The following is a 13,528-nucleotide window of genomic DNA, read 5'->3' as shown; positions in this document are numbered from 1 at the left end:
GATTTAGATATAGCTCCCATATATAGTTTCGTCCGATTTTATGTAAATGGTGCACCAAAGTCCCTATATATCTTTCGATTTGCACGAAATTTCGCCTGGGGTACTGAATTAATTCTAGAATGATGTGTGCTAAGTTTTGTGAAAATCGGTTCAGATTTAGATATAGCTCCCATATATAGTTTCGTCCGATTTTATGTAAATGGTGCACCAAAGTCCCTATGTATCCTTGAATTTGCACGAAATTTGGCATAGCGTACTCGATTAAGTCTAGAATGATGTGTGCTAAGTTTCGTGAAAATCGGTTCAGGTTTAGATATAGCTCCCATATATAGGTTCGTCCGATTTTATGTTATGTGTGCACTAAAGACCCAAAGTTTGTACGATTGTCATATAATTTTGTTGAAATCGATTTAGATTTAGATATAACTCCCATTTGTATGTTCGTTGGAGTTTAGGTAAATGTTGCACCGGTTGACACGAAACGTATCAATGGTCCTGATGAGTACACCCAAAGTGGTGAAAGGTATCATAAACTTATTGTTTTTTTATAATGTAGAAAAGGAAGGAAATTTGCTGTTAGGAAAATAACATAACATTTCCTTCATTTACATATACATACGTAAATACCAGTTACAATTTTCCATAGGAAATAACACATAAACGGAACGTTTCCCTTTCGATATTGATTGTTGTGATTATTATTTTTAGTTTTGTTATAAAGATTTCCTTAACTCAAATATCGACATAGACTTCTTTGTATCCGTTTAGATTTCACGAATTTAAGGCAAAACTTCAGCCATACATATTTCACGCTCAATGAATAGCAAATGCAACGATGATCGAAAAATACAAAAATTAAACAATGAAATTAATTAAGATGTGTTTGTATTGGTGTGTGTGTGCGTGTGTGGATATATGATTGCCGGCTATTGTTTGCCGAGTTTGTGTTGCACTTAACATTCATTTGTATATTTTGGTGTGTTTAGTTATTAACAATTAAGGGAACCCCCCCCATTCTCGATTTTAATTTTTCAAGATTTTCAATCGGCTGGTAAATCAATACCAATGCTTGTTAAGGTTTGTAACTTCACACATATATAATTGAAGATTTAAAATAGAAGAAAAATAATTTACAAAAAATTTTTGTTGTTGTTTTGTTGTTGTTTTTTGTAATAAAAGAAAAGTCCTTATTTTTGATGGCGGGCATGATAACTCCTCACTGGAACATCGGAATCAGAAAATTCCAACGGTGTTAGAAAGAGTACATGTCTGGCTCTCGTATGAACTAGGATTATTGACTTCGCTCTAAAATTAAGAAAATGGTGGACCTTTGAAAAAATATTTTTGGAAAATCGCCGATTTTTTACCAGAAACCAAGTTAAAAAATAAGGAAGATCTTCACCGATTGGCTTTATCCTAGTTCATACGAGAGCTATACACTCACAGAGAAACGTGTAAAAATTTGAAATCGATTGGGTTATTAGTTTTTGAGTTATCGTGCCCGCCATTCGCAAAAAAATGTTTAGAGAAAAACGCGTTTAAAGTTTGAGAAGCCCTTCAGCCGTCACTTGATGCTGACACAATAAATCGGCTATATCTTCAAGAGTTCTTGAGATTTTCATTTGAAATTTTGTAGGGACATTCTTTAATTAGTGTAGATTCGAATTATATCAACAAAATTTTTGACCCCGAGAATGGGGGGGGGGTCCCCTTAAATCTTTACCGCAAACGTCATTAAAAGTAATTTCTCTAATGAAGGCTATATCGAGAGAGTACGCTACACTTGACTCTATACTTTAATAAAGTTATTGGATAGGACATTTTTATATTGAGACGCCATTCAGTTATTTTAACGCTTTCTGACCAAATGTTTCCCACAGGCAATAAAACATTTTAGGGCTTGTATTTAATATGAAGCTATTAAATATATATGTTATACCCTACACAACTATGTTGTCAGGATAAGAAAGCTTTGTGAAGGCCCAAGAGTTTGTAACGCTGCGAAATATTGGTCGTAGACCCATGTTTTAGTATACCTATAGTCATATCTCGACCAGTCGATCCGTATGTCCATTATATATATAATGGCGTATATATTTACACCTAAAGGAAATATATCCGAGAAGTTGATAGTATGTCCAAGAGGAGTGGATGAGGGCGGAAATATAGCGCTGATCGATTTGAAATTTTCCATGAAGTTTCACTTATTGTCAAGACCAACGACCATAATTTTCGGTGATGATCAGATAATAATTTTGAGTTGAAATGGACCGAAACTCATTTTTGTGTTTTTTTTTTTCAAATCGAATATTACATTGGGAAGGGCTTTTGTAATGATCTGTCACTATTCAGCGAATCAAGTCAATCATGATGAAAAAAAAATTGTTTGTTATGGTATAAAACATAATTCGGAATAATAGATGTCGTGGAAAGAAATAGGATCTACTGATCTCTAATCGGTTAAGAGGGTGCAAATGTTGTGAAATATTGCCCATTCTCGGAATATAGATCTGCAGAAAGTTAGAGTTCCGTGGTAGTTGTGGTCGGCCCCGTCCGACTATACTGCTCCGCTCATTGGGTTTGCGAAAAATCGGTTCAGATTTAGATATAGCTCCCATATATATTTTCGTCCGATTTAATGTAAATGTAGCACCAAAGTCCCTATATATCTTTCGATTTGCACGAAATTTGGCACAGCGTAATGAATTAGGCCTAGAATGATGTGTGCTGAGTTTCATAAAAATTGGTCCAGATTTAGATATAGCTCCCATATATAGTTTCGTCCGATTTTATGTAAATAGTCCACCAAAGTCCCTATATATCTTTCGATTTTCACGAAATTTGGCACAGCGTAATATATGAAGTATAGAATGATGTGTGTTGAGTTTCCTGAAAATCGGTTCAGATTTAGATATAGCTCCCATATATATTTTCGTCCGATTTAAGGTAAATAGTCCACCAAAGTCCCTATATACCATTCGATTTGCACGAAATTTGGCACAGCGTTCTGTATTAAATGCAGAATGATGTGTGCTGAGTTTGGTGAAAATCGGTCCAGATTTAGATATAGCTCCCATATATAGTTTCGTCCGATTTTAAGTAAATGGTGCACCAAAGTCCCTGTATATCTTTCGATTTTCACGAAATTTGGCACAGCGTAATGAATGAAGTATAGAATGATGTGTGTTGAGTTTCCTGAAAATCGGTTCAGATTTAGATATAGCTCCCATATATATTTTCGTCCGATTTAAGGTAAATGATCCACCAAAGTCCCTAAATATCATTCGATTTGCACGAAATTTGGCAGAGCGTTCTGTATTAAATGCAGAATGATGTGTGCTGAGTTTCATAAAAATTGGTCCAGATTTAGATATAGCTCCCATATATAGTTTCGTCCGATTTTATGTAAATAGTCCACCAAAGTCCCTATATATCTTTAGATTTTCACGAAATTTGGCACAGCGTAATATATGAAGTATAGAATGATGTGTGTTGAGTTTCCTGAAAATCGGTTCAGATTTAGATATAGCTCCCATATATATTTTCATCCGATTTAAGTTAAATGGTCCACCAAAGTCCCTAAATATCATTCGATTTGCACGAAATTTGGCAGAGCGTTCTGTATTAAGTGCAGAATGATTGAAGTATTAAAAACATGGATCACAACTGAAACATTTCAAAAAATATTCCCCAGAAATGGGACATAACACTTCGGTGGAATGTCTTTAATATAAAGAAACCAGTAAGGAAAGTAGTGAAGTCGGACGGGGCCGACTATAGGATACCCTTCACCGCTTTGGTTATATTCAAAGATGAATCCTAACAGACGTCGCATTTTTTAAGGACCAGAAAAATGAAATTGGATCCATAAACATATCGTTCTGCAACCGATACTAAATTTTTCATTTGGTCGTCCGATTTAAGGTAAATGGTCCACCAAAGTCCCTATATATCATTCGATTTGCACAAAATTTGGCATAGCGTTCTGTATTAAGTGCAGAATGGTGTGTGCTGAGTTTGGTTAAAATCGGTTCAGATTTAAATATAGCTCCCATATATACTTTCGTCCGATTTATGTAAATGGTGCACCAAAGTCCCTATATATTTTCGATTTGTACGAAATTTGGCACAGCGTAATGAATTAGGTCTAGAATGATGTGTTTTAAGTTTCGTGAAAATCGGTTCAGATTTAGATATAGCTCCCATATATATTTTCGTCCAATTTAAGGTAAATGGTGTACCAAAGTCCCTTAATATCTTTCAGTTTGCAAGAAATTTGGTACAGCGTAATGAATTAGGTCTAGAATGACGTGTTTTAAATTTCCTGCAATCGTTGAAATTGGTTCAGATTTAGATATAGCTTCTATATCTAAACATTCATTTTGCTGGTCCTTTAAAAATGCGAAGTATATTAAGATTCATCTGTTGAATATATCCAAAGTGGTGAATAGTATCATATAGTCGGCCCTGTCCGACTTTACTACTTTCCTTACTGGTTAAATATACATTTTTTAAATTATATCTTTACAGGACGACCATGTATTGCGTTGTTTATGGTGACCTGTGAAATCAGTTTGTCAAACAAATTAAATTAAGACGTGAACATTTTCGTGTGAAAATTTCCTATAACTTGAAACACTGGCTTAATAATTCAATAGCATTCCTTCCACCAGCATATATTCTCGCTGCTTTTCAAAAGACGATGAAACATGTATCTATGCGAATAAGAGGAAACTAAACAGTAATCGATAATATGGATTTTCAAACCTGAAGTAAATTTAACAAATGTTGGAGTGATACACCAAAATTTGTTTGTCTGAAGTCTTCGAAAAAGGGACAAAAGCAACCATAACATAAGGTCAAACCAATGGATATTTGATATTTGACTGCTCAAAACGTGGGATTGTCGGGTACTTGATCCACCCAATGACTTAATCTATTCCTGCACATCTATTATTTTCGTTTGGAATTTGTGGAATTGTCGAATTTGGAAAACGTTCGTTATATGAGGTATTTAGTGTAAAAATGCATATAATTTGGTCATTCCCGAATTCGATAAACGGAGTATTTGTCACAATGTGTGTTTGTGTAGACCAAGGACTTTTTGATTGACTTGTTACATAACCTCTTTAAACATTTTTCTGGTAATTCGGGAAATATTTCATTATAGTATTCTTTTTCATCTTCATTACATTCGAAATCTGTGCGTCAGTTTTTTTTTTCTAGCTTTCCACATTTCATACAAATGTACCGACACCTCCCCAGTTGGCAATGCCAATTGTAATTATTTCTGAAAAATTGCTACAATTACTTAATTAATTGGTGGTGCTAATTATTGGCCACATTAATCATGGAAATGTGAATATCAGGGTAACGTTTTCATCTATCTTCAGTTACACACTTTAAAACATAAAAGTGTTTAATTGAATTCCCTCCTTCCCGCCTCTTTCCAATATATTTTCCACTCTATGTGTGTGTGTGTTTGTGTGCCCAAATGCATTTGTGTTGTGTGTTACAATTTTCATGCATTTTTCTTTTCATTATTTCACTTCCACTTGAGTGTAAAGAAAAAATACTTTCTATTCAGTATTGAAATGATTTCTGTTTGTTTCTTTTAGGTTTTAATACAATAATTTTGTGCCGATTTCTTTCAGTCACTAACATAGTCCGCAATGATGCAGACATCGTGTGTGGTTTTATTAAAATTTGGCTAAACTCTAAAGCAAAACCACTTTTGCTGATAAAATTTCAAAGTTCCCCACAAAAATTGGACTATAAAAAAGGAAAACAAAAAAAAGAAATTATCTAAATTTGAATATTTCCTAAAACGGCTAAAGTTCCGTGAAAAAAAAAAATAAATAAATTCCCCTTCGTTATACCTTTGCACTTTTTTTGTGACAAGAAAATGTATTATATAAATCAAAATTCCTCGATACCGTACCGTAAATATCGAACGTATAAAAAACGTCAAATCTCATTGTTGAAACGACGGATTTTAAGTTGTTTTCCAAATTCAATACAAGTATTTATTTTGATTGTAAGTAATGATTATATGGAACAATTTCAAAAAAATAATAATAATAAATAAATATAACAAAAAACTCTGAGACCAATCAGGATAACATGAAATGTGTTATTTTTTTAATATTGAATGTTGTGGAAAAATATAAAAAAGAAGAACATGTAATGTAATTGGAATATTTTGAATAAAATGCAGATGTTCATCCATCAGTACGACATATACTGGTATAATGGTACAATAGTCACGTAATTTCCGAGAACTGACACTTCGTGAATTGTCAAAAAAAAAAAAAACAACTTAAAAGGTCAATGACCGGTAAAGAAGGCACCTAACGCTGAGGACCTAACTCTTCATAATCTCCACCACGTAGCGAGTATTCAAAATTTGGGTCGGAACTCTTATATGGAGATTATGAGATTGCTAATTGTATGCTAGTAGGTTGTCTATGGTCTGAGATAATAAAATATCCAAAAACTCCGTTTGGAAACCGAGGATAAGAACATCAAAACGCCAAACCATTGAATCTATTTGAAGACATGGACCAATATTGAACATTTTCTAACAAATTGTATTTGCAGTAATCCGAAATGTCAAATTACAGACAATTCGATTGAAAAATGTGACTAAATGTTCGTATCGATCGAAGTATTGAAAACATGGATCACAATTGAAACATTTCAAAAAATATTCCCCAAAAATGGGACATACCACTTCGGTGGAATGTCTTTAATATAAAGAAACCAGTAAGGAAAGTAGTAAAGTCGGACGGGGCCGACTATAGGATACCCTTCACCACTTTGGTTATATTCAATAGATGAATCCTAACAGACGTCGCATTTTTTAAGGACCAGAAAAATGAAATTGGATCCATAAACATGTCATTCTCCAACCGATACTAAATTTTTCATTTGGTCAGATATAGAACCTATGACTAAATCTGAACCGATTTCAGGAAACCTAACACACATCATTCTAGCAAACCGAAAGATATTAAAGAACTTTGGTACACCATTTACCTTAAATCGGACGATAATATATATGGGAGCTATATCTAAATCTGAACTGATTTTCAGGAAAAATAACACACATCATTCTACACCTAATTCATTACGCTGTGCCAAATTTCGTGAAAATCGAGATATATAGGGACTTTGATGCACCATTTACATTAAATCGGACGAAAATATATATGGGAGCTATATCTAAATCTGGACCGATTTTCACGAAACTTGGCAGACATCATTCTAGACTCAATTCAGTATGTTATGCCAAATTTCGTGCAAATCGCAAGATATATAGGGACTTTGGGGCACCACTTACATGAAATCGGACGAAACTATATATGGGAGCTATATCTAAATCTGGACCTATTTTCTCGAAACTTCGCTGACATCACTCTAGGTTTAATTCAATACGTTATGCCAAATTTCGTGCAAATCGAGAGATATATAAAGACTTTAGGGACCATTTACATAAAATCGGACGAAACTATGTATGGGAGCTATATCTAAATCTGGACCGATTTTCATTCCAGACCTAAATGATTAGGCTATACCAAGTTTCGTCCAAATCGAGAGATATATAGGGACCGTTTACATTAAATCGGTTAAATATGTATATATATATATATGGGCAATATTGCCAATTTTTTAATATTCCATTTTCAAAAAATTAGCTTTTTTGTTTTTGTGGCACATCAATGATTTTTGGTACACATATAGAGAAAAATGTTCTGACTCCGAAACCGTTCGCGATCAAATTTTTGGTTGATGCGCGCAAAAGTTATCGAGGTTTTAATTTTGGGCATAAGAAAAAATCTTAAAAATACGCCGTTTATTACATTGACCAAAAACGTTGATATATATCTTCCTCCGTAAAATAAGAATATGAATATATTATAATAATCGCGAAAAAGTTGTACATCTTCGCGAAATATGAGAAAAATAATAAAAATATAGGAGATTATGTCAATATTTTCATTATATTAATGACATACACACACCTAAAAATTAATTTAAAAATATCTACATAATTTAAACACGGTGATGAATCAAATGATATCAAAATCACACAAGTCCGTGTAGCGGTTTGTAAATCACACCGACAACAAAACAAGATATTGACGAAAAATATTTGTTTTTGGTTCGAAAAAATAATGTCATCATATTTACATATTTTTTTAATTGTATACAAGAAATTTCAGAAAAAATTGTTGGGGTTATTCTGCTATTTTACCAGAATTTCGCCGAAAAATTGACATATATATTAATAATCACTTTTTGTGTGTAAGTATACGCCTTGCGGATTATATCAAGACCCTTCCGATAAATCTTAGAATTCTATAAATAGGAATAAATCTTAAAATAAAATAATATTATGAAATATACATTTTAAATTGCGTGTAAATCGCGTAATTCTCAAAATCATTTGATGCGCATGCGGTTTCAAGGAAGTACTGAAGTTTATCTTCCAATCCATATATATTTGGCGAAATTTCATTTGACGGCTATGATGTGCCGCACGTTACATTGAAGTACCCAAAAACCGTAAAACGCGAATAATTTCCGAAAACTCCATATGCCATTAACGCGCATCCGATTTCGGTGTGCACCCTAAAAAAATACATCGATCTATACCGATTTCAATGTAGTCCATTAAGAACCATGGATGTGCCAGCTCACACTATTTTTGAGATAAATTGCGTCTAAATCGCGTAATTCTCAAAATCATTTGATGCGCATGCGGTTTCCAGGAAGTACTGAAGTTTATCTTCCAATCCATATATATTTGGCGAAATTTCATTTGACGGCTAAGATGTGCCGCACGTTACATTGAAGTACCCAAAAAACCGTAAAACGCGAATAATTTCCGAAAACTCGATATGCCATTAACGCGCATCCGATTTCGGTGTGCACCCTAAAAAAATACATCGATCTATACCATTTCAATGTGGTCCATTAAGAACCATGGATGTGCCAGAACAATCTATTTTTGAGATAAATTGCGTACATCTCTCTTTCGGCTAAAGTTTTTAAAGTTCTCTTTTCGAAAAAGATCAAAATCCGTATGAGGTCATTTATTGAAGCGGAAATGATACACAGAAAACGCAAATAAATCCGCGATATTTTCAAACACATTTTTTGCCAAATTTCGTGTTTTTGGAAGGTCAGTTCCCGCCGTTCTAGTAGATGGATTTTCACGAAAAAGATTTTATATCATCCGAAACGTAAAAAACCTTATTGATCGCGGGTACCCATATCATTCAGTTGACAGATCTAAAAATTTGGCCCGAAAAATAGGTTTTTTAGAAATTTGATCGCACAAAATTCGCACCTTCGGATGAGTATTACTCTGAAGCTGTGCATACTACATACACAAAATACATATCAAATTACGCAGATTCGCGACTACAATAATCTTATAATCGATTTTTATAAATTCCTGTTGGCGTATTAAAGCTAGAAGTAAAATTAAAAAAACACTCAAAATCGAGCTTCAAAATGTCAGCATCATTTAAAGGTAGATGCAGTTAAAATTTTGAAAAATGATACAAAGGGGGTGTAGTCCCCATTTTGTTGGCTTCTAGTTTTATTTTGACACGAAGGCCGTGCAATGAGTGGCTTAGTCACAAATCGATAGAGAACATAAAAAAACTGGTTTGCCTCAACCTGTTTTTACACATTTTTTTACATTAAAGTAGACACAGCTTCCACCAAAATAAAGTTTGGAGGTCAATATCATGAACAGTTTGCAACGACAGATCAATTAACCCAAAACTATTCTCTTTTTTTCATATACTTAAGTAGTTCCCGAGTTATAAAGGGGTGAAACTCCGCTTCAGCTATGTTAAAAAATTGGCAATATTGCCCATATATATATATATATGGGAGCTATATCTAAATCTGAACCGATTTTTCCCTACCCATATGCCAAATTTCATCCAATTCGGATCATAAATGCGACCTGTAATTTGTTTACAATTTTACATGGACAGACAGACAGACGGACGGACGGACATGCATAAATCGACTTAGAAAGTGATTCTATGCATATTCTCAAAAGGAACCATGTGTCTATCTCGTTTCCTTTTGCCTGTTACAAACATATGCACAAAGACATAATACCCTGTACCGCAGTGTGGTGAAGGGTATAAAAATGGGTCCATCATATGTTCGAAGACCCCGAAATATTGAATTACAGCCACTTCGGCAGGAAAATACGGCAAATATATTTGAAATGTCAAAAATGTTATGGTTACCATTTCATATGTCTATACCCTCCGCTTTCTGCAAATAATGAAGAACATTTTTAGAACTGGTCAATAACATCTAAAACCGGTCCAATGCAAACCTCCTTCAAGTTCGAAAATAAACATTATTAGACTACCCTCATATGGAACCCCACTACCAAGTGATTACAATTTTGTAGGCTGGTAAATAACATATCAAGTTAATTGTCGGTAATGTTTCAACATTTCGGTTCACTACCTTTGCTTTAAAGGTCATCGTTTTTTAAAAGTGGTAAATCTGATTCAATCCAAATTGTTTCAAAAGTCCTAGAAGTCCGAATAAAATAAAATGTATCAAACACCCTTTATATAAATTATTAATTTTTATAATATTTTTCAAAATATCTATCTATTCCCCCTACAGATGTCATTGGTCATTGTTAAAACATCAGCCATCGCGATCTATTCAAATAAGTCATCACCAAACGTATTTCCAATCAACACAAACGGCAACAACAACAAACCACAATTAAGTGATTTATCACATTTTCAAGCAACAACCAGTGAATTCATTACCACTGTACCGCAAACATCGGCACTAAGCGCTACGAACTTCAACTACAATCGAGGAGGATCAGAGCATAAAGCCAATAACACCGTAACCAACCACATCATTCGGACGAATATAATTGTAGGAGGATCACGAGATTTTGAAGAGCCACACGATAAAATGCGTGCTAAATTGCAGCAATTATTGCAGCGTGAAAAATACGATGATGATGAGGAGAAAAGACAATTACAACAAGATCATCATCAGCAGCAACAACAACAGCAACAGCATTTAAGCGTGCAAGAAGAGCTACAACAACAACAATTTCAACATGCAATATCGGCTGGTGAAAATGCATATTTACTGGAGCGTATTGATGCTAATAGTGGTGGTGGCGCTGGTGGTGCTACCCATGAGCAACCCATTTATGGAACATGGAGCACGAAAGCGAAACGACCGCTGCCGCCAACAAAGACTGGTGCGGCCAATTCAACACCCGCTGCTACCTCATCGATGCAAACCCTAATTGGTGAAGTGGAGGAGCATTTCCATGAAAATCATAACTATGGACCGGCTCATCATTACGAACGTTTGCCTAGACGTTCATCGACCATGACACCTGTCAGAAGGGATCTACACGACCAAATACCGCGACCACCAAGGTTAACATCGCGCCAACCATCGTTAGCCAATCGAAGGCAATTCACCGATACACCACAACCGAATGGAAGGGATGAGGCACACACCCAACCAATACCATTCCATTTCCCCTACGATGGACCATTACCGGAGGAATTTAAGAAATCGAAACAAAGTGAGCGAACCAGTGTGGCGCCCTACGATGAGGTCAATAATATTCAGGATATTTTACAAAAGTTAACTCTGGGAGGTTTGGCCAGCACCAAAATGCCAGCACTGATGATGATGCCTTCGGGTTTGCATATTTCTGGTTCGTATAAAAACCTTAAATCCAGTGGTATTGCGAATTTCTTTCGCGGAAAACGCCACAAGAAACAAATTCAATTTCCACAACCCATGCCGATGTTCAATGGCTATCAGGCACCCATGATGGGATTTATGCCACAGGCGGCCTATCAGTCGCGCATAGCTTTGGAGCAAATCTATCCCTTTAAGCCGCGTTCGCCCAACGACATAAATCTCTTGGCCATGCAGCAGCAACAACAACAGCAGCTAAAAGCCCAGGCCCAAATAAAGAACAGCAAGAAGGCGAAGAAAAATAAAAAACCCAAAGACAAGGATAAGAAAAATCTCTTGGCTAGTTCAAATGTATTTATGCAACACTATCCATATGGCACAGGAGCTCCAGAAATGTTTTATCCCACCATGTATCCACCATTAATGGCGATAAATGTAACACAGGCACCACCTGCAATAGGAAAACGTGTACCCTTCAAGCTAAATTTGGATATTTTCCCTATTTTACCACCTTCTAGGAATCCAAAGGCCGTATCGACCTTAGCCATGGAAGAGGCACGTATAGTTTCAACGATGCGACCAGCTTCCATGCTGCGTAATCCTTTTATGGAATACTATTCCACACCGATAACACCAACCGTATCGTCCCTTGGTTTTTATAATCCATATGGGCAACAGAAACCCCATAACCACATACGTTTTCCCGGAGCCGTCCAAAGTGCTCAGAGCAATAATATGCAGTTTGCCTATAATGATCAATGGCAAAAATATATACAACAACAAAAACAGCAACAGCAGCATAATCACCATCAACAACAGCAGCAACAATCTCAACAACATATATATGCCAATTTGCAGAATGGTGGCCATGGTCATCAAACCCCATTCTTACCCATTGATTGTGACCCGTCAATGTTACCAGCAGGTGCGCCTTCGACCAATTCCCTTAGCAGTCCCATAATGTTGCACCTGAATGTCTTCCCCAAAAAGAAAGCAATACCATCGCCTTCCTCCCCGCTAACACCATCATCTACCAATCCTTTCTACAATAATGCCAACGCCAACAGCAACAACAACCTCAATTTACATCGTTCCACAATACACGAAGAAAATGAAGGTGAATCATTGAGTCACGCAATAGAGCCACGCCACCAACCCAAGTCACTGAACATTAGCTCCCAAACGTCGATAGAACGCAGTGATACCACCAACAGTGATCAACAACGTGATCTGGTTGATTTCGAACATCCAATTGTGGCGGCAAATGATATCTCCGAATTACCAACCCCGGCAGCATTGATGGGTGACAACAGTCAACACCAGTCGACTGAAACGTCATCATCCTTTCATGCGATATCGTTCTATGATCACAACAACAGCGCAAATAATACCAATGCTGCAGTTAGTGTGGCAAACAGCAACTACAACCACAACTCCAACACTTACACCAACAGCAATACTAACACAAACAACATGGAGCAAATGGTGTCAGAGGCTAAAACTGCTTCCCTATTTCGTTTTCCAGTTGAGGACCTGATACAGTTTCAGGTCCACGATGCTATGTAGTTGGGGAAAGAGGGCAAATTATATTTTATTTGTTACAAGTTTTAGTTATAGTTTATAATAATAATGATGATTAACCAAATATTAACTTATAGTTCCCATTAAATACTGTAGAATAATTGTTTGTATGTTTTTCGCCCATTTGGGGGACTAAATAAACAAACAATTATTCTGCAGTGTATATTTATAGATATAAGGTATCAAATGCTACATTTTTTCAAAATTTTAT

At 35.5% G+C, this 13,528-nt stretch overlaps 1 protein-coding gene across 1 annotated transcript; it reads left to right on the top strand.

Moving 5' to 3' along the window:
• Nucleotides 1–10,674: 10,674 nt before the first annotated feature.
• LOC133338337 (dual specificity protein kinase splA) lies at nucleotides 10,675–13,302 on the top strand. The gene is made up of 2 exons (XM_061546513.1): nucleotides 10,675–12,480; nucleotides 12,595–13,302. Exons 1-2 carry the CDS (start codon nucleotides 10,675–10,677, stop codon nucleotides 13,300–13,302), a joined length of 2,514 nt encoding a protein of 837 aa, XP_061402497.1.
• Nucleotides 13,303–13,528: the final 226 nt, after the last annotated feature.

This window comes from Musca vetustissima, unplaced genomic scaffold (genome assembly GCF_032173495.1).
Source record: "Musca vetustissima isolate MV318-11 ecotype Yass unplaced genomic scaffold, APGP_CSIRO_Mvet_v1 utg4425, whole genome shotgun sequence".
NCBI lineage: Eukaryota > Metazoa > Arthropoda > Insecta > Diptera > Muscidae > Musca > Musca vetustissima.
This window is presented reverse-complemented; position numbering and strand designations above follow the sequence as displayed.